The sequence below is a fragment of the Photinus pyralis genome, unplaced genomic scaffold (assembly GCF_008802855.1).
Source record: "Photinus pyralis isolate 1611_PpyrPB1 unplaced genomic scaffold, Ppyr1.3 Ppyr1.4_LG3b, whole genome shotgun sequence".
In the NCBI taxonomy this organism is placed as follows: Eukaryota; Metazoa; Arthropoda; class Insecta; order Coleoptera; family Lampyridae; genus Photinus; species Photinus pyralis.
Window position 1 is genome coordinate 1,527,154 of NW_022170510.1, and position 19,366 is coordinate 1,546,519.

The 19,366-nt window shown below is 35.9% G+C and overlaps 1 protein-coding gene across 8 annotated transcripts in view; it reads right to left on the reverse strand.

The window, feature by feature from the left end:
• Positions 1 to 2,557: 2,557 nt before the first annotated feature.
• Positions 2,558 to 19,366, reverse strand: part of LOC116166626 — a 30,287-nt gene continuing 13,478 nt past the window's right edge. For 2 of the 8 annotated variants that reach the window (XM_031481632.1, XM_031481630.1), the window contains exons 2-18: positions 10,652 to 10,838; positions 10,266 to 10,500; positions 10,054 to 10,218; positions 9,923 to 10,002; positions 9,791 to 9,871; positions 7,637 to 8,740; positions 7,163 to 7,314; positions 6,901 to 7,109; positions 6,797 to 6,843; positions 5,367 to 6,419; positions 4,905 to 4,991; positions 4,659 to 4,852; positions 3,959 to 4,184; positions 3,569 to 3,698; positions 3,211 to 3,518; positions 2,962 to 3,160; positions 2,558 to 2,911 (exon numbers count right to left, since the gene is read on the reverse strand). In XM_031481632.1, coding sequence (XP_031337492.1) covers positions 2,753 to 2,911; positions 2,962 to 3,160; positions 3,211 to 3,518; positions 3,569 to 3,698; positions 3,959 to 4,184; positions 4,659 to 4,852; positions 4,905 to 4,991; positions 5,367 to 6,419; positions 6,797 to 6,843; positions 6,901 to 7,109; positions 7,163 to 7,314; positions 7,637 to 8,740; positions 9,791 to 9,871; positions 9,923 to 10,002; positions 10,054 to 10,218; positions 10,266 to 10,500; positions 10,652 to 10,838 — 4,616 coding nt within the window. In that variant the 3' untranslated portion in view covers positions 2,558 to 2,752. Of the gene's footprint in view, positions 2,912 to 2,961; positions 3,161 to 3,210; positions 3,519 to 3,568; positions 3,699 to 3,958; positions 4,185 to 4,325; positions 4,552 to 4,658; positions 4,853 to 4,904; positions 4,992 to 5,366; positions 6,420 to 6,603; positions 6,736 to 6,796; positions 6,844 to 6,900; positions 7,110 to 7,162; positions 7,315 to 7,636; positions 8,741 to 9,790; positions 9,872 to 9,922; positions 10,003 to 10,053; positions 10,219 to 10,265; positions 10,501 to 10,651; positions 10,839 to 19,366 lie in introns of all 8 variants that reach the window. The other 6 variants (XM_031481633.1, XM_031481631.1, XM_031481634.1 and 3 more) reach the window with 6 other exon arrangements.

Here is a 19,366-nt window from a genome sequence, read left to right on the forward strand (position 1 = left end):
AAAATTGACCACCACGACTCTATTCTTTGATTTGATGTACTTTTTCCATACAGAAAAGGAGGCAGTAGACTATGCCCATCATCCGTTAAAGCCTGGTTTCTTAAATTAATTTGAATTTCTTTGACTAAGCCATTTTCAGTGCCCATGTCAGCCCTTACAGTTCTAGGACAACCTCCAATTGACTTTAATGTTAGCAAATAGTAGGCTGCTATCACACTTGGATCGCTAGTATTGTTCCCGGCATACAGCCACATTATTCGCCTAGAAAATCCGTCGATGCATCCGCTAATACATATACCAAATGGCTTTAGTTTATCATAACAGTCCATATGCCATAGAAAGTTAGGTCCTTTATTCTTATATTGCCTACGACGTAATCTACGTCTAGTGCGAATATCTACACCTACCGGATCAATAATGTGAAGTAACAGTCTCACAACTTCTTGTGTCACAACGAAATGGGCCTGCAAGCATTTTAAATACATCCACCGATACCCATGGAGTTGGCTGTGCTGGTGAACACTGTTTTCAATAAAGTTTGCCACATCGGTTATATCCGAGTAATTCTGTCTTCTGAATAAATTTAGTTTTCTCAGCAAACGTCTAAGGTGGCGATCACTAATAAATATGCTATGATTTAACGCCAAACAAGACACTATCTCACACTGTTGTAAACCCATACGAAAATAAAATGAGATCAGTTCTTCCATTTCGACAAAGTAGTACCACGATACCGCATTTAAAACACAATCGCCAGTAGCTGTCAACTCTGAACAATTAGTAACCGGGATTGGATTAATACAGAGTATAATAACGGGAACTCAAACGTAATTTCGGGTTACAACTCGAAGCTAATCTTAATTTCGTGTTGTAACTCGAAATTACAGTTAATTTCGAGTTGTAACTCGAAGCTGACCTTAATTTCGAGTTATAACTTGAAATTACCGTTAATTTCGAGTTGTAACTCGAAGCTAGTCTTAATTTCGACTTATATCTCGAAGCTGGCCTTAATTTTGAGTTATAACTTGAAATTAGTAAAATATTTTATCTATGTCCGCTCTACGCTTTCGTAGCTTAATACTACTTAAAAAATCAAGTTATACTTTGTATGGGGTTAGCTTTTTTTATATTTCTATTGTTATATACAAATTTAACGGGAGTAAAAGGAACTTTCTTATACCAGTTATATCCTTAAGAATACGTGTACCAGTTTTCAAAGCGATCGTACGTCGTGCACATGATACGTACGCCTTTCTGAAATTAATCCTAGCGATTTTGGAACAGATCCATTTTTGACCATCCGTTTGTCCATGTGCATGATAACTTGTTTAGAAACGTGCGATCGCTTTGAAAATTGGTACACATGGTTTTAAGGATATAAGAAAGGTCCCTATTGCTTTTAAATTACGTAGACTATCGAGTTCGGTATTCAGATGTATCGGATTTTGATTTTGTGAGAATGGAAACTTTCCCTAAACATTTCTAAATTGTTCTCAAATATTTGAATAACTTAAAAGTACTGCCTTTTTTTGAGGCAGGAAAAAAAATTGTCTGAGATCGAGATCGATCGGAGAGTCCATAATTTCAAACAGTTTGAAGATTGGGCTACTAGATCAAAAGTTACAGCCCTTTGAATTTTTTTTCGAAATTTGTTTTTTGTCCATAACTTTTGATTGAGAAGTCTAATCGAAAAAGTACGAATTGTTTTGGATTCTACGCACCAAAATTAATAAGAAAAAGTCTTTTCCCGAGAAATTTTGGTGTAGTCGATTTTTGGTAAAAAAGGAAGGTTATACACTGCCTTTTTTTGAGGCCCGAAAAAAAAATTGTCTCAGATTGACCCGGAAAAAAAATTTTCTTATAGAATGTGGCCTGTAGAATCCATAATTTCAAACAGTTCCAAGATTGGGCTACTAGTTCAAAAGTTACAGCCCTTTAAATTTTCTTTCGAAATTGGTTTCTAGTCTATAACTTTTGATTGAGAAGTCTGATCGAAAAAGTACGAATTGTTTTGGATTCTACGCACCAAAATTAATAAGAAGAAGTGTTTTCTCGAGAAATTTTGGTGTAGTCGATTTTTGGTAAAAAAAGGAAGGTTATACACTGCCTTTTTTTGAGGCCCGCAAAAAAATTGTCTCAGATCGACCCGGATCATCTACGTCTACGATTATTACAGAAATATCAGAAACAAAGATAGGCACGTGTACGGCATGATTTTAAAAATTTCTAGCCACTATTTGAATTTTTACCAAGCTCGGTCCACCGCTGTCGATCTTCCTTTTATTTGGCAAAGTGATGCTTCAAAATTGTCTGAAAAGGAAAACGCTTAGCAAAATTGTTAATCCAAATTTAAGAATAACACTGCACCAAAAATTAAATTAAGTATAATTTAAAAACGTTTCTCATAGTCTCACTGGTTTCCTATTATACACAAAAGAATTTACAATATTTATCAACAATTCTTTATGTTCGTAAAATAAATTAAGTATCCTATTATGTATAAATATGCAGTTCATAGTACTACATTTGTGGTCATTAAATAAAACAAAAACAATAATAAACTTCGCTGTTACCTACTGTTCTTGTTTTATTACGAGTATTCCTTATAAATGAGTAACTGCGCCGTCACATTTTGCGGCAAATATTACCGCTTTTATAACAGAGATTTCTTGAAGTAAGACAGTTTGGAAAAGTATAATACAAGTTAGGAAAATATGTTACACAGACAGAATCTAACATAAGGCAGGAATAATCATTCTTCTAAGTCGTTATCGATGCGGCTACTGTGAATACCCGTATTTCCGGTCCAGGGGTATATGTCAGGACAGGGTTGGCAGGTACGCATATATCGCACTCCCGTCTTATGCCACAAATTGCACACTTTAGGATTGTTACATCGTTTTGGTCGGTCCTGGTAAAAGTGCTTTAGTACAAGTTCTCATTGTGATATAAACAACTTACAGGATAATTACACCCGAATGGTTGAAAGGAATTTAGTCTAGAAGTGGGAGTAGGATCTCTAACCCACTGAATTGCTTGCCAATTCGTTACCAGCCACACATCTTTCATAGAATTTATAGCGTCCAAAAACTGAATAAACCCTTCTTTATGATGGGGTTGTGTGAACCACGCTGCATGGTAGAAGAGACCAAATGGAGCTCTACCAATTTCATGTTGATAACATAACATCTTGTATTACCTAAGTCTTACCTATTTGACGTGTAATGGCGCTCAAAATTTTTCATTATCATTTTATATACCCCCTCGGCATCTGAAGGATTGCTGCAAGCGTCTCCCATTGAACACCGACCGCCATTCAAATCTTGCCACATCACCATAGGTACTTCCCAAACGCCAGGATATGAACGAGTCGGGCACGGCGGTATCATACAATCGTGGAATAATTTATAATCTAAAGTGTAAGGCCAACTTGGAGGCTTGTTTTCATATATTGGCATAGAAGAATCAAACGTGAAGTTAGAATCGTACAGCATTTTGAACATCTTATTTCCTCCCACCTAAACACTCCTCAGTTACATCTAAAGGCCCAACAACCGAAGCAACTTACAGATAAAAACGGAGCCCTCATTCCTCTAACATCTTCTAAATGAACACCCCCATACGCGGAAAGTATTTCTCGTTGTCCCGCCACTTCCTTTGTCCACTTTTTCTGAGAAAATTGCTCCCCGAAGCTATGTCTACGAAATTTTGGACAAATTATATGATTGCCACTCAGCGGAGAACAATAATTAATTAAGCAACAACACAAAAAGCGCAAACAAAAATTAAACAGTAGTAAGCAGCTTAAGAGAAGAATAATATTATTTACAACATTTATAGAAAAAAATCGCGCATTAATTCTATTTGAATCAAAATGACTGTACTCAAATTAGTATTAATTAAGTGCATATGAAAAATCTATGTACAGTGCATGTGATTGATTGTGGGAGGGACTTACGATACAGTATGAGATGCGATTTCGTGACCATCAGAGTATAAGTTTTGGACTTGACTGTAATCGGTCCACTCGTGGGATACGTAGAATGTAGCGGCAATGGGACAACCGTTGGGATTGACTCTGCCCTTCTCGAAAAGGTCGCTGTATAGGCCCTTATTCAAGTCGTTTACAGAGTCATCATATGTTAAGAGAACCATTTGAGGCACTTGCTCGACAGGTAGATCACCTATTAGTTAGTGGGCATAGCAAGACAAAGAAGAATACGTTAGAGAATCGAAATAAGCTATTTGATTGCATATAGAATAGATAAAACAAGCAAAAATATATTAGCAACATGGCAGCTCCTGGACAGCAACACCTCACTTACGATACTGTGTGCGAAGCTAATTCGTGTCCGTCAGCGTACAAATTTTGAACCTGACTATAATCAGTCCACTCGTGAGATACGTAAAATGTTGCAACAATGGGGCAACCATTTGGATTAACACGCCCATTCTCAAAGAGCTCGGAGTAATGAGGTAAGTTGAGATCATTAACAGCATCATCAAACGTCAGCAACACCATCTGCGGTACATCGGCGACGTCCAAGTCTCCTAACGGCACAAAAAAAATCTACACATGCATACTTTTAACCATTCGACCAACGGAGCTGGATTGCAGAAGATCTGTAATACGTTCGACACGACAAAACAAAACTTACCGGGAATCTCTTTTCCACCGCAGGAACAGTCGGGTAAAAGGCATACGTCCTTTCGACATTTCGCGGCAGTTTTATCCGGTAGAGGTTGGGGATAGATTGGTTCTGGTCTACGTGGAGGATATTTGTAGATGTCGATGAATTCCGCCGCTTTCGCAACTACTGAAGTAGAAGGTTTTAGCGTTGGCCGAGAACGTCTGAAAATAATTCGCATGTAACATCAAATCGATAAAAACGATTTAGTCTTACGATGGCGGTGTGCCTCGGTTTACGGAATTGTCGTTCCGACCAGAAGTGGTATAGTGGGCCGAACCTCTTCCCCGATTATTTGTTACTCTAGAAGTGCATAAACATTATACAACAATTCGATGCACCTAGACCATCAAACTATTTACATTTGCCACCTAGCTACGCTACCACCATGCATACCATCTAATACAACCTGTTAATGCCGTCTAGCAGTTTGTGTATATGTTTTATGGTAATATTTTGGGTGATGCGTTAATTGTGCAACATGTGTTATAATTTGGAGAAAAAGGGTCCAGTCAACCTCCAGTCTCTTGAGGAGTAACAGGATAATTTTGGATCATTTAGTGAATTCGGCAAAAAGCGAGTGGTAAGGTGGGATGGTTAACTTGGAAACATGTGCAACTATATGTAAAAACACGTGAAAATCATGCAATTTTGCAGTTATATTCGAGCGATCATTACCTCTGATTTATTTTGCCACATGTGACATTTGGACTATCGCTACATTTATATTGCCGTGGCGTTCCCCCAAATGCAATAACCGACTTAATAGCGGTATTAACCCGGGAAACTCGAGCAGGAAGTGAGGTATTTCGGGAGCTACTTAACTTTTTTGTCACCTCAACGGGTGGAATAGAAGTAAAGGGTAGTTGTTTTTCCAAATTTGATTTAAAACTGTAACTGGATGTTTGATTATTTTCGCTTTCTGATATAGGAGTTGATTCGGTTTTATTTTCAGTCGTTATAGAATTCAACCGTTCAAGAAGTAATAACCACGAAGTGTTGGTGATATCGTTATCCAATGCAACAGATTCAGAAGTTGAAACTTCTTGAGGTTCAAATTCGGTAGTGGTGGTTGTTGTTGGAACATAGACTGTGCGCTTAAATGACTCTGTACTAGACGATATAATTTTGTCATTTAGATTGTTTTGTGGTTGAAAAGCTGGGGCTACGGGAACGGTGGCGGTTTCTTCGTCGTTCTCTTCAGTGGCGACATTCGTCGAACTCCATAATTCGTTATTAATGGAAGTGGCATTAACTTCTAGATGTGCTGAAGAATTTGAAAAGGAGGGTACAGATTTGTCGGTTGAATTCCAGCTGTTATTTTTTTTTACGGTCTCACCTGAGTGACTGTTTAAACGTGACTTTAAAAAGAAGAAGGGAGGAGAATACGTGGTTGGTATAATTATTTTGCTGCTCGTGGTGTTCAATTGACTTTTGTTGTAATTTTCAGGCGTACTTGAGGTAGGAGTCGTTGAGACTATTGAAGTTGACATGGACGTTTTAGTTATATAATGGAAAAATAGTGTTTTTGGTGTAGTTACATGATTTGCAAAACTAAATGGAGATGGTTGTTTGATAATTGGTCTTTGTACGGATGCGTCGGGAGTAGTCCGAAGTAAAGGGAAGGTAGGTTTTTGGATACTAGGAGTATGTTTGGAACCTGGGCTTCCCGGTAATGTATAAAGTGTAGGTTGTACTCGTACTTCATTCTGGTTGGCAGTGTTAGGGTATCTGTTGGATAAATAATAGTCTCAGAAGGCGAAATATTAATGCTAGATATAACTAAATCAAAACTTGCAGGTAAAGAAAGATACTACAAATTTCAGTCTCAAAGCTTTCAAGCAAGTGTGACAACTGTATATGACTCCTTTGCATATGAATGAAAACTTTCAAGCGCGACAACTCGTTGTAGTACCTTGCCGGATTTCTAATATTCTTTTGCGTAGAGTATTCACGTGGAGTCGATGCAGGTGTGGTGGTAGTGGTGGTCGTAATTCGTTTAGTTGTCGCAGATTCCTCAATATAATTCAATTCATTTCGATCTCCCCTAGGGACGTTATTCGATTGCATATATATGCTAGTAAGAGGGTATCATAGTTTTAACTTACCGGTTTGTTTGTTTGCTTGTTTGGTGATATACTGTACGTTCGTCATCCTGTCAAAACATTTTAGCGTTAACCCCATATAATCATAATACGCTTAAATAACTTACTTGAGTTCCGTAAGAAACGTCGTCGCTGTAACTCTGTACATCGGCCGGTTGGTAAATATCATCGGACGCGCTGTATGTGTTTTGTATGTAACCCGAATTACTGATTTTTGGCGATTTCTCTTGTTGAATCACTTCGTGGGTTACTGTTGCCGGAGTACCTCGATAAACTTGCTTTGGCGTCGGTTCATTATTGTAGTGTTGCGCATATTCTAAAATTGCCAAATTACCATGGAACATCGGCCAATCTCTCCCCAATTCTTACCGACGTCTTTGTATATATCCACATCATCATCATATAGAGCGTAATATGAATCATAACGAGAAGAGTCATAGTTGTTGCTGTTATTGTATATCGTTTTTGGAGGGACAGTTGATAGGGTTTGTTCAATAGCGCGATTGCCTTTGTTTTCAATTCTGAAAAGTATGACTTAATTTAAACTTGTCATAAAAAATCAATGATTCACTCAAAACCAAAAATCAACAGGAAATAATCCTTTTGAAAACAAATGATATGCTCCACTGTGTGTGCGTAATGACACATTTTCCAAAGTTGGTGAAAATTCTTGTCAGTTGACTAATTCTTATAAAAACAATTGCCTAGTTAACATGAAGAAAGGTCTTCAAGCATGAACTTTTAAAGTGGGATACAATTCCGACTGATGTCAGGTGTAAACCATTCAGAAATGAGCTACTATTGAAAGGTAAATAAAATCTTACACAACAATAGTATATGTACCTGTGTGTCGTACTAAGTCTATGTCCGGATTCAGTAGTTTGTCGAACTGTCGTCGATATTCTGGCAAAAGGTGACGTAATGGTGGTTGACGATCCAGTGTTGCGTTGCGTATTATGTAACTTAGCAAGAGGTGGTTTTACCTTTGTTATTTTTGGTAACGGTGTAGTGGTCGTTACGCTCGAATTTTTTAAAGGATATGATCTATTCAATGTCAACAAATTTAAATCGTCATCGTAGTATTCGGTTTCATTAGGATAGTCATAATACTCGTCGTAATAAGAATAATTTTGCGCTAACATTTTTGAAGATGTGCTTGGACGAATGGTCTCCCTAAAGTCTTCGTTAGTGTTAAATTTTGTTGGGTTGTTAGTCAGTGCCAATACCTGTTTTAAATGGGACGTGCCAGAGGTTATTTTCGTTACAGGTGAATCGGCGTATATTTCAATTTTTGGATTGGTGTTCTTTGTCAAATTTGTTCCACTGTATTGCGGTATTGATATCAGATGCCCCGACAGAGGTTGTTTGAGGTAGTCAATGAACGAGAGTATATTAAAACTGTTGTTATTGGGCGTATATAACGCGCTTATATTTTTTGGTCTATCAGTATTTACTGTTAAATACTGCTTGTATATACTATCTGGTCGTTTGCTGATTGGTATAAATTCTGTTGTCGTTGGTTTTCTGAATAACGCTATACTACCTCTTGTTTGAGTGAATGTATCCAAATCCGGAGCTCTGGGTTGCTTTCCCAGTATGGGAAAATGTAACGATGGAACAAAACCGTTAGTATTATAGTTTAACGTCAATTGGGCCTTGTGATTTACAGGCTTCGCATCCGGAAGTTGTGGAATATTGTGATGATGTAAATGATAATATTGGTAATTTTGATCATAATTGTTACTGCGTAAATTTGATAACGTAATCCGTTGGTAATTGTTATTTGCTAACGTGCTTGGTAAAATTTCCACTGAGCGATCTCTGCTATTTGTTATGTCTGTTCGATATGGTGCCAAGTAAGATTGAAAAGATGGTGATGCAGACGGTTGCCCATTTGGAAACGCTTGTGCAGCAATAACGTGAATAGAGCCACCGGCATAGTTTTGACTAAAAAAATTTTCAATCAGTTATTTCAAACGGTAATTTTTACAAAGACAGAAAACAGAGAAAATAGCTGAAAGTGTAAATAGGCCAGTACTACCAACACCCGATACACATTAAAGTCTATAGAAAGGAAATTTTTCACAAGTTAGTAAGTAATAACTGTTGACCGACAATCAGATCGTGCGCCTATAAGAAGATATACAAAGTAAAATTTTACCTACATCATTCCTTTTTCAATTTCAAATTTTGGAGTTCGAGAACAACCTTTAAATATTGCAATTATGCACAATATAAACCTGATACCTAAATTCACGAGCCTAGAGAAAATTAGTTCCACGTTCGTTTCACTAACTCGAAGTTTGGTGTATATTGTTAATTTTGGTACCATGACCTAACCTTCCTAAGCTAGATGCACGATGCACCGATGATATAAAAATGTTAACGTAGCGCCGACAAAAAGTGTTAGATAAGAGTCAAACAAAAGTAGGACTCCCGTGACTAAAATTAGACGACGAGAAGTTGCATAAGGTGATACAGTAAGAGACAATTAAGATTAGCATGGTGTACACGTGTTACATAATGCTCCAGTTAATTGCATTTACAAGAGCAAAATGACTTGCTATATATTACAAACAATTCAAATTGGGGCGTTAATGATCTTCTGTTATTTAATTTAACCCGCACTTTAAATTAAAGAGAGTTGTTAGCGTTTTTCCACATTTTAAACAAAATGGTTTCACAATGTGAAAAAATCTACTTTCACTTTTATCTTCACTGCATGACCACTCATTTGAATCATGTTTTCATTGCCTAGTGCAAAATGTAACAGTGTCGTTTTAAATAATTATATACATTTTAATAAACAGAAATAGTTCGTTAACCGAGGAGATAACAAAAAGCATTCTATTTACGATTCGAACGTTGAAAGCCAATTGCCAATAGAACGTGCATGCAAAAGGGCCAATAGACAATAGAGTTATCACAAAAATGGAAATGTTATAGAAAATGTCAATAGTGTCTAGTTGACGGAATGTCCAAAGAGAAAATAATTACCTTCGTCCAAGCTGTCTCTTATATCTGTTATGAATAATTGTAGTCAAACTGTTTGTAAGATGGTCGTCATCGTCAGTCTCGCTGATAAAAACGTGAAATTTAATCCTAAGATAGGAGGTTAACTTGGTTTACCTGTACTGTTGAATAGGTTGTTGCTGCTGTTGTCCACTGAATGATATAATGCTTATTTTTTCACCTCTGCCACTAGATAACTACAAATGATAATCAGATTAGAGTAGGTACCACGTTAGTGAGTTACATACAGGAATAGCATTCGTATGTTGTCTTAAACCATCGCGATCTCTTTGAACTTGCCCAACCGTAGATGGTTGCCCACGGTACACACGTTGCTGTCGATCGCTCTCAATTTCTTCAGCAGGCGATAAGGTATCGTCGGCATCTACATACAATTGCTGCTGTTGCTTTTGCTGAAAGTCCATCTTGAAAATCAGGATCGCGCGCACTCCACACTCACCTTAATCAGTTCCTGTTGACTATGCTGTAGCTGCCTTGGTTGCCCTCTAGATGTTACGACGGCCGCTGGTTGTGGTGGTATTGGAGGCGGAGGTGGAGGGTGACTATAGCGAATTTTGGAATCCGCGGACCGACTTGGTGTACTTGAAACGTATGCCACAGAGGGTGTGGTTACGACGTCTCCAGTACCGTCGCATCCTACATTTCGTGGCCAGTCACACGTTTGTAATTCATGACTAAAAATATGCTACCATTTTTAAACTGACAGAGTTTCACGTACGTCGGTTTGTTATGTTGTTTGTTGTATTATATGGGAAATATAGGTTAAGCAATAAATAAAACTATAACGATTGTTATACAATTCACAATTTCTTGCACCCAACGCACCTGTACATAAGGCCACCGGTGCATGATTCTAACAGTGCTCCTCCAAATACACATACGTAGTATTGCGTGCAGTCAGCAGGATGTGGGTAATATCCAAACTCTTCTGGACAATCAAAATTTAAGCTTTTCTTTACATCGGCCCCTACTGGAACATTTCGACCAAGTTTACGTTGTCCTAACGAAGTACCTACAAGAAATACGTTTTAAAAAAGGTAGGTACGATAATTTTATTATTACAACATTCATAACAAACACTCAACCGTACATACATTTTGTTTAAAAAAATACGCCGGCACTTTGTTACTTCCCTATTAGTCTAGTTTCCTACATGTTCCTAACAAATACAAGGGGAAATGTCTTGTATTAAATTCTAGGGTATTGGTAAAATAAAAATCATTTTACACTATGATCTTTTCCACCCCAAAACCAACACGCTATATGTCATAATCTGCAGGACGGTAGGTACGATGTTTTTCCTGGCAAACTTCTATCATCAAATTTGTGCTATAGTAGCAATTCGAAATTTGTAGAAAAAGGTGTTACTGTTACAAATTAACAATTTTTTATACCTAAGAGCTCTTTTAAATGATTAAAAAGATAAGCAGACTTGGTGTCCTTTCCGGAAGGCATTCTGAGTGCTATACATGTCACAAAAGCAAGATATGTCCACCAAATGGCGGGGGTTGATTACGATAAAATTTTGCAGGTGGATTCTTTATCAAATTTATAGATCGGAGTTCGTGAATTATCCGTTAGTTATGAACCGTATTGAAGCTCGTTTGCTATAATTGTTTAATTTATTATTTATATATTGTCTCAAGATTCCATAAACAGTTTTATTTCAAAAACTACATATATGATTTAAACATAATGATTTCTCAACAATTATTATCTTAAATGTCATATGGTACCTGACACTTCCCCATTTGTGTGTATACAAGAAGATTCACTTCAATAATAAGGCTCTCATTTTATCAAAAAGTCCTTAGATTTCTGGTAAAAAAAACTTTTGTATAACTCATAAACCCAATTCCGTATAGTTTAAGTGAATATAATTGAATTTATTCCCTTTACCGCTTTGAAATAAACCATTGAATACCTATTGATGTAAACACCAGCAAGTATAATAATAATTTAAAAAGTTAAAACATACATTTTTTAGTTTCCTAAAATTGCACCAAACAAGCATCTTTCCATTAGTATATAAACAACACAATATATAGGATTCATAAATGGTATTTTCTAGGGCGCACTGTTTAGTGTTTTGACATCATTATAGCGTCGTGGCACCATTACTTGTATACTGAAGATCGAGTAGAGACAAAATTTGAGTATCTTCTTAGAGTAATTAATGTGTGTGTATAAGTTGCCATCGAGGCCGCAAGTATTTTCAACCGAAATTGGCACACAAAAAAAACATCAAGATGGCGGACAAAGCTACTCGGCTGTACACACTATTCCTTGGTTGAATTTTAATCTTTCTGTAACAAAAACTTGGAAAGTATCTTTCCGGAATCTGAGATTATCTAATAGTGATTTATTTAATTAAATTGCATATTAGAATTTAGCTATTAATGACCCATCAAATTTGGGAACTAAAAGATGATGCTTATGTTAATTGTGCATATTGTTATGGTTATCAGTATCCGGCGAATGCCACCTTTAACATGAAAGGTCTGCTGAAACTTTCACTAGACGATTATAACATCAAACATTCTACCCACGCTCTCTGGGCTGCTTCCGCCAAGCCGCCACTTTGTCAATCCGCACGTGGAACCCCTAAGGTATACTTTTACCTTTACCTGCTTCAAAGAAAATTGATGTCTGATTAAAAAAATTCAAAAATTCTAGAAATAAAAAAGTCACAATCGATCCATCACCAGAGTTGATAGGAAATCTCATCCAAATTAAATTTCAAAACAAGTTTTAATTTCTACTTCATTAACTAAATGCTAAATTAATATGCTTCTCCGTTATTGTTCCTTGCGCTGATGAACAGCTTTACAATAGCACGTACAATTCCAATCAAAAGTAAAAGTAAGTTATTTCAATACCTATACATATGGCTACGAGTTCCTTTTTCATAAATGATTGGCCATGCAACCAGTTTTCTTATGCAAATTACAAATTCACCTAGACTGCGACTTGTCGCGAATGCATAACTCTCGTAATAAAATGTAAGAATCTGTATCAATTCCTTTCCTATGTACCTACTTAACTTATATACATATGTAACAGGAAATGAAATGAGGAAATTTATATCGCAATTTAGCATTGAAACCGATTTTCGCATAAAATCGACATGATTGAAAATTGCACGTATTACCTAAATGAGAAATCACATTTTTTTTACTTTCTCTTATTTTAGAAAACTCGTATCAAAATAATCACCCATCGGATAGGGACAGTGGCTAATTACACGAGAGCAAATTGTAATTTAACGCAAAATTTAAATATTTAGTGAAGCAAAACCAATAAATCTACGTAAGTACGTCATGATGTAGCCAGGAAAGGATGCAATTAAGGTAGGTGCAAGAAGAATTAAAATCACATTCGACGAGATATGGACATACTTACGAAACTCAAAAAGAGTTATTTCATTTTCTGCATCACTAGGTTTAAAGGATAATGTGATCTTGGCAGACAAATAAATGAGTAGGTATTTCATTGAAATTACCTTCACCTGATACAATCTTCACAATATAGATCCTTAGATAAACTTTATTTTCTATTACTTAGTCGAAGCATATCAGGTTTAAGAAGTCCTGGGACGTTAATGAGTAGATCTCATATACAATACGTAAGTACCTATTTGCCAACAGTAAAATGACTCGTGTCATCCCTTTAGGGAATCAACTCTGCTAAACCAGAGAGCTTTCCCAAAGAAGTTGAAAATCAGTATGTACAATTATAAAATTGACACAGTCAACAAAGCAGTTTGAAAGAAAACCCATTTTTTTATACTGTAGCAGTCTCCTATCAAAATGAAGTCCCATATCAAACAATAGCTGAGGTATACCAAATTATATCATTTGCGTTTTCTGAATCTCGTCCATGACTTATCCTTTGCGTCGATCATTTCTCTGATACTCCTGTTCCGTGTTTTCGCCTTGAAATTCGATAGGATTCTGAGGGCGTCCATTTCTACAGCATTGATCTTGTTTTTGTTTGACTCTGATATCTTCTCCATATGTCAGTATGCTTGCCACTATTGTAGTATTGGTATATACTCGTTTTTTCCTTCCTCATGTTATTTCTTCACTCCTCTTCGTCGTTGTCCTATTCTCTGTATCATTTCTTCATTATCTATTCCATCTGTAGTAATTTCAACTCCCAGATACCTATATGTACTTTACACATACTTTGATTTCTTCGTCGCCTTCGAGAACTAGCTAATAGTTTTTTATAGTGTTCTTCCCATTTTCGTATTGATATGTTTTGTAATCTTGGTTTGTTGCCGGATCTGACATTTTTGATAAACTTCCGGGCTTCCGTGCGTTTTCTTCCTCCAATTTAAATCTCTATTTCTCTGCATCGTTGGTCCAAAGTCTCTCTTTGTGCTTTTATCACTGCCTTCCCTGCCTCTCGATGTTTTTCACTATATATGACTCTTTGTCTTCATTGTTTTTAGTGTTTAGCCATTTGTGATACGCTTCTTTCATTTCGTTGATTTTGTCCTCTAAACTCTTGTTGTACCAACTGTTTCAGGTATTTTCAGGCTTATTTACGGTTCCCAGTGCTTCCTTTTCTGCTTGGTTTGATGTTCCTATATGTAGTTTTGGCATGGTACTTTCGTTTATGAAGCTTTCAATCTTGTATGTTGGGTCTCCTAAATCTTCCATGTTGCTTTGCTCCTCTGTACCAGTTTGTAACTTTTAATTTTGTGTTGTGTTCGTAAGGAAACATTATTTTGAGCAGCACCAGACAATGGCCGATTCGCAATCTCTCCTCTATGAACTCTAACGTAGTTTACTTGGAGCCTGGAGATTCTGGTTTTGCGGTATTATTATGTAGTCTATTATTGATTTTAATTGTCGCGTAGACTGTATCCATGTATACGCTATTCTCAAATAATTGTTTTTACATAATTCTATTAACCTGTCGCCTTTATTGTTTACTTCGATTTCTCCAAAGCCTCCCACAACTTCATCCCCTTCTCTTGTACCCGTTCGTTCATTAAAGTCGCCCATCATGGTGATTTTCATTTATGGGTATGAATTTTAACCATTTGTTCGTCAAATTGCTTCGAAGCCTTGTTATATATCTTTTATAAGTTTTCTTTATGAGTAGGGATACTCCTCTTATTATAGCCCTTCCTGATCAACGCTGAATGTTATATAGAAATTTATAACCAAAAGTTGGCTGCAGCTACGGGTACCCACCAATACTTCATACGTTAATGGGTTCAAGTTACGTTATACCTTTTCACAAACGCGTCTTCGTTAAAAAAAGTAATAGTGGTTCTTGTTCTCACCGATTATAATAAATATATAACAACTTCACCAAAATGACTTCCCATGCATAAGATGATAATTACGGAGGACTAATCTTTATTATATTACCCAAGAATTATTAGGCAACGCTTTTTCAGCTCATTACTCAATTTGGTATCAACAATGGCCTCTCCTTAGCAATAAAAATTTACATTAAGAATTATCTGGCACTAGACACAGTCTTTAATTGCGTAAAATTTAAAAGTAGTCCGTTTCGATGTTTGACAAGGAAAGTTGATGCATTTTTGACATTCTTTAACTTTTATTGCTATTCATTGCCAATATCAATCAGAATCACGTTTCTTCGTAAGTTTATATGATGTAAGAGCTACCACAAAAAATGTTAAATGTTATTCATTCACGGCACGAGTCCGCCGAAAATATCTATATATATTTGTTTAATAAACAACGTTGAGGTTTAAAAAAATTACCAAGGATCGTGACCTTACACGTAAATGTTATGCAACATCTGTATTTTTTCCAAAATCATCTTTATACGAAATTAAACATTATTCATTTATAGAATTACACCTGCTTGTTGTTTGTTATTATACTGTAATACAATTATGAGGTAAGCCTTTAGTTCTGGTCGAAAACTTTTGATCTTGCAAAAACGACGCCGCAAGAAGAGTACATAATGAAGAGGATAAAGAATATTAATTATTTAAATAAAGACGTACAACAATAATGATGTATTACTTTGCTGCAGAAGTACGCAACTTGCTCTTAGCACAGAGGTGACGTCATTGACCATTGAAATTGTAAACTTATTTGCATATGAGGATTCTATTTTGCCAGTTTATGACATTACACGCGAATAAATTAACAATTATTTACCTACCACCGGACGAAACTAAACGAGAACTGTAAGTGATATATTCATCAAATGCGAATTAAAATCATTGATATAATGGAAGCAAACCGTTTTGCTCTACACGCAATTACGATCGACAAAAAGACTCCAAAATATGCCCTAATCAAATCTAATGTGGCCGTATTCCAATGTACATCTAGTTCATCCACATGAAAAAAGCACTCGGTCGTGGTAGCGCTCTAAATCAAAACATAGAAAACTAGTTTTCTTCCAGAATAATTGTAACTTGTCATGGCCTGTGACCACATTAATACGGCGTTGGGAGATTATACGATGAGCAAAACTTGAAGCCAGTGAAATGACAAGGAAAGATTGGCTATGCAATGCTACTGCTATACAAGTGAAATATAACTGCGAGGTTCTTTATTGTATGTTGCAAGTAAGCAATTTATTTGGCTACTATTTGATAAATCATACAATTGTTGAAGATACCACAGAACCTCATATAAAACTATTAGTTTGTAATAGTATAAGATTTATAGCGCATTTTTGAAAAAATTACGTTATTATATTCGCTATGGCTGGCTGGGTGTCCGGCTGAGATCTCAGCAATTACAAATAGCTTTCTGCTGTAGTGTAGATGTGCAGGCTCTAGTCTATTTTGACTTACATTACTAGTGAGATCGATAATTTTAAACTTTGCTAATAAATAATGTATATGTTGATTTACAACTTGTTTTCTCTACACTTGCTCCTATGGACCTAATAATCCCATACGGCGAGATAATAATTTTCTTTGGTTTTTATTGTCATTGTGAGTTGCACATGGCCAATATCCAACACAAAAGCAACCTAAAAAAAATAGATTATTTGCAATTTCTATATTTATGTGCTTTTCAGCGCACTAATTTCCAATTTTTCAGCTCCCTTGGTTGTTTAAGAAATCAAATTTAAAAAGGTTCTGCTAACGTCAAGTTCAAATCAATATTAAGAGCATAATCAATTGAAAAGAAACGTATATTTTCGCCATTGCCAACAATTTGATTGATTACAGGTTGAAGTTTACGAGTTATTTCACTTAAAGTTTTCCCTGACGAGAAGATGGGTATGCCGTCGACGAATATGCATCTGAAAATGTTTTCTGGTGCATTTCATTTATTGCAATAGCAAATAGAATGCAACTAAGAGTCGACCTTTAAGGAACTCCACCTTATTATCGGATAACTTATCACCAATTCTCACACAGAAACGCCTATTTGTTAGGAAAGACCTAACGAACAAAGGTAAATTACCTCTCAGGTTAATATTGGTATATTTTTTCTAGTAAGGCATACCTCCAGTCCAGGTCATATCATACGCACCTTTTACATGAAAGAAAACAGCCACCAGATGTTCTCTTTTGCGGAATTCCTCATGTCTACAGTGCTCCAGAAGAATCAGATGGTCGATGGTAGATCAGTGTTTTCTGAAACCAGCCTGATATGGTGCTAGGAAGTTATTTTTCTCCAAATACCATTGTAACCGATTATTTACCATGCTCTCCATGATTTTACCCATGCAACAATGCATTTTTATTGGGTTTTAACATCGGTGTCGCCACTGCCTCCGTCGCCGGTCCATAATTTGTTATATATATGAACACAGTAACGAGTCTTTCATTTCATTTGTCAAATTCTTCCGCATCTCATTTGATACTCCTGGTGCTGTTTCTGTTATTTCCATTTCTCGGTAACAATACCGAAAAGAAATGGGGTTTCTAACAAAGTTCTTAGGTACTTTGTGTTGCGGCTAGTCGTTCACTGAAAAGCCATACTGTGATTGTGTTCAGTGTTGACACTGCCTTGTATTATTGCGGAGAACCATCGACGCGAAAAAGTTCTTGTTTTAGTACAATTTATTTTTCATTTATTTAATACAAGAGTCCTACGGCAAAGTACCTTTGAGCGTAATTACCAAATAGAAAAAATTACTACTGCTAATGTAATGCACTAATCATTTTGTGATTACCTGAACGTTTTTGTGACATACTCGATTTTATACGAACATCCTCCAGTTAGAAATCAAAGTTAATTACCAACGGTCATTTTAGTTACAAAGAGTCAATGACTTTTCTACAAATACGAAAATTGCATTTGCATCTTGAAAAACAAAAAGATTGAAATTAGTGCGCCATTTTCTCTCTTTCATTTGCATAAACTAACAATCATCCAAGTTAATCTTTAAGTGTAAAATTAAGATATTAATCAGACCACAAATTTGGCTCAAGGACGTTAAATCCGTAAGTTTCCAGATAAGTACCTACGTATTTTAAGATTGTAAGGCACTTTAAGGATGTTTAATTAGTTCCTAATTAAGCGCAGTAATTGAAATTTAGTATTTTTAATTAAATGTAATTTTCATAATGCATATATCCGGAACATTAATATTAGCAGTGGGTATAGGTACCTAGTTACTATACAGCAATATATGTATTTATGTAATACAACCTCAACACTGTTTTTAAATAAAGTAATTTTACGATTTCACACAATGTAATCATAAAAGAATGCATTCTGATCCCTCTCACTGATTAGCGTGACCGTTTTATGATTACCCTAAATAGGTAATTGAGGGTAACCATATTTTCTGGGTTCCTCAGAGCTTGATTGGCACATTTTCGATTGATTAAAAAGACATTTTTCGACAGTTAGCCCAACAAAGAAAATTTGAATGGTGGAGATAAAATCTCTAAGCGATTGCACAATGACTTTTTGTAATTTTATTCGTTTCAAGGACAGCAAAAGCACGATAACTGCGCAATCATTTAAAAAAATCAATCAATAATAGTAAGAATAAAGAACTAGATTATAGGCATGAAAACGTCTATGTAATTTGCCTTTCTAAACGTTATAAGTAGGTATCGTTTGATTTAGGACCGAAAGTTAAATGAAACAATTGTTTTGAATTATTGAGTGTATCGAAGGCCTCTCACAATGTTTGTATTCTGTTATTGTTAGCTTGTCATCTCATCTATTAAAAAGTGAAAAGCTGCCCGCGTTAAGTTAACGATCTTGTAAGTGCTTCCTACTCCATTTTATCAATCTGAAATTTGAAAGTCACCAGAATTGTATTATGGATGTCAAAATCAAGCTTCATTTACGATTTCAATCGGGACGTAAGAATATTAAATTCTTACAACGTAGTCACGTACAGAGAAATTGATCTTTTATGGCGAAGAAAGTAATATTTACGTTTTGCAGGATTTCTATAGTCCCATCTGTTAATTTAATGATTATTACTAACAAACAAATTTTGCAACTCATTTATTAGTTAGTTATGGTTTAAAAAGCAAAAGTTGGAAATTATGCAATTATCTACAATTTTTTAATTTCTTTATTGCCCTATGTGGGGATTAAGAAAAGGTTATGG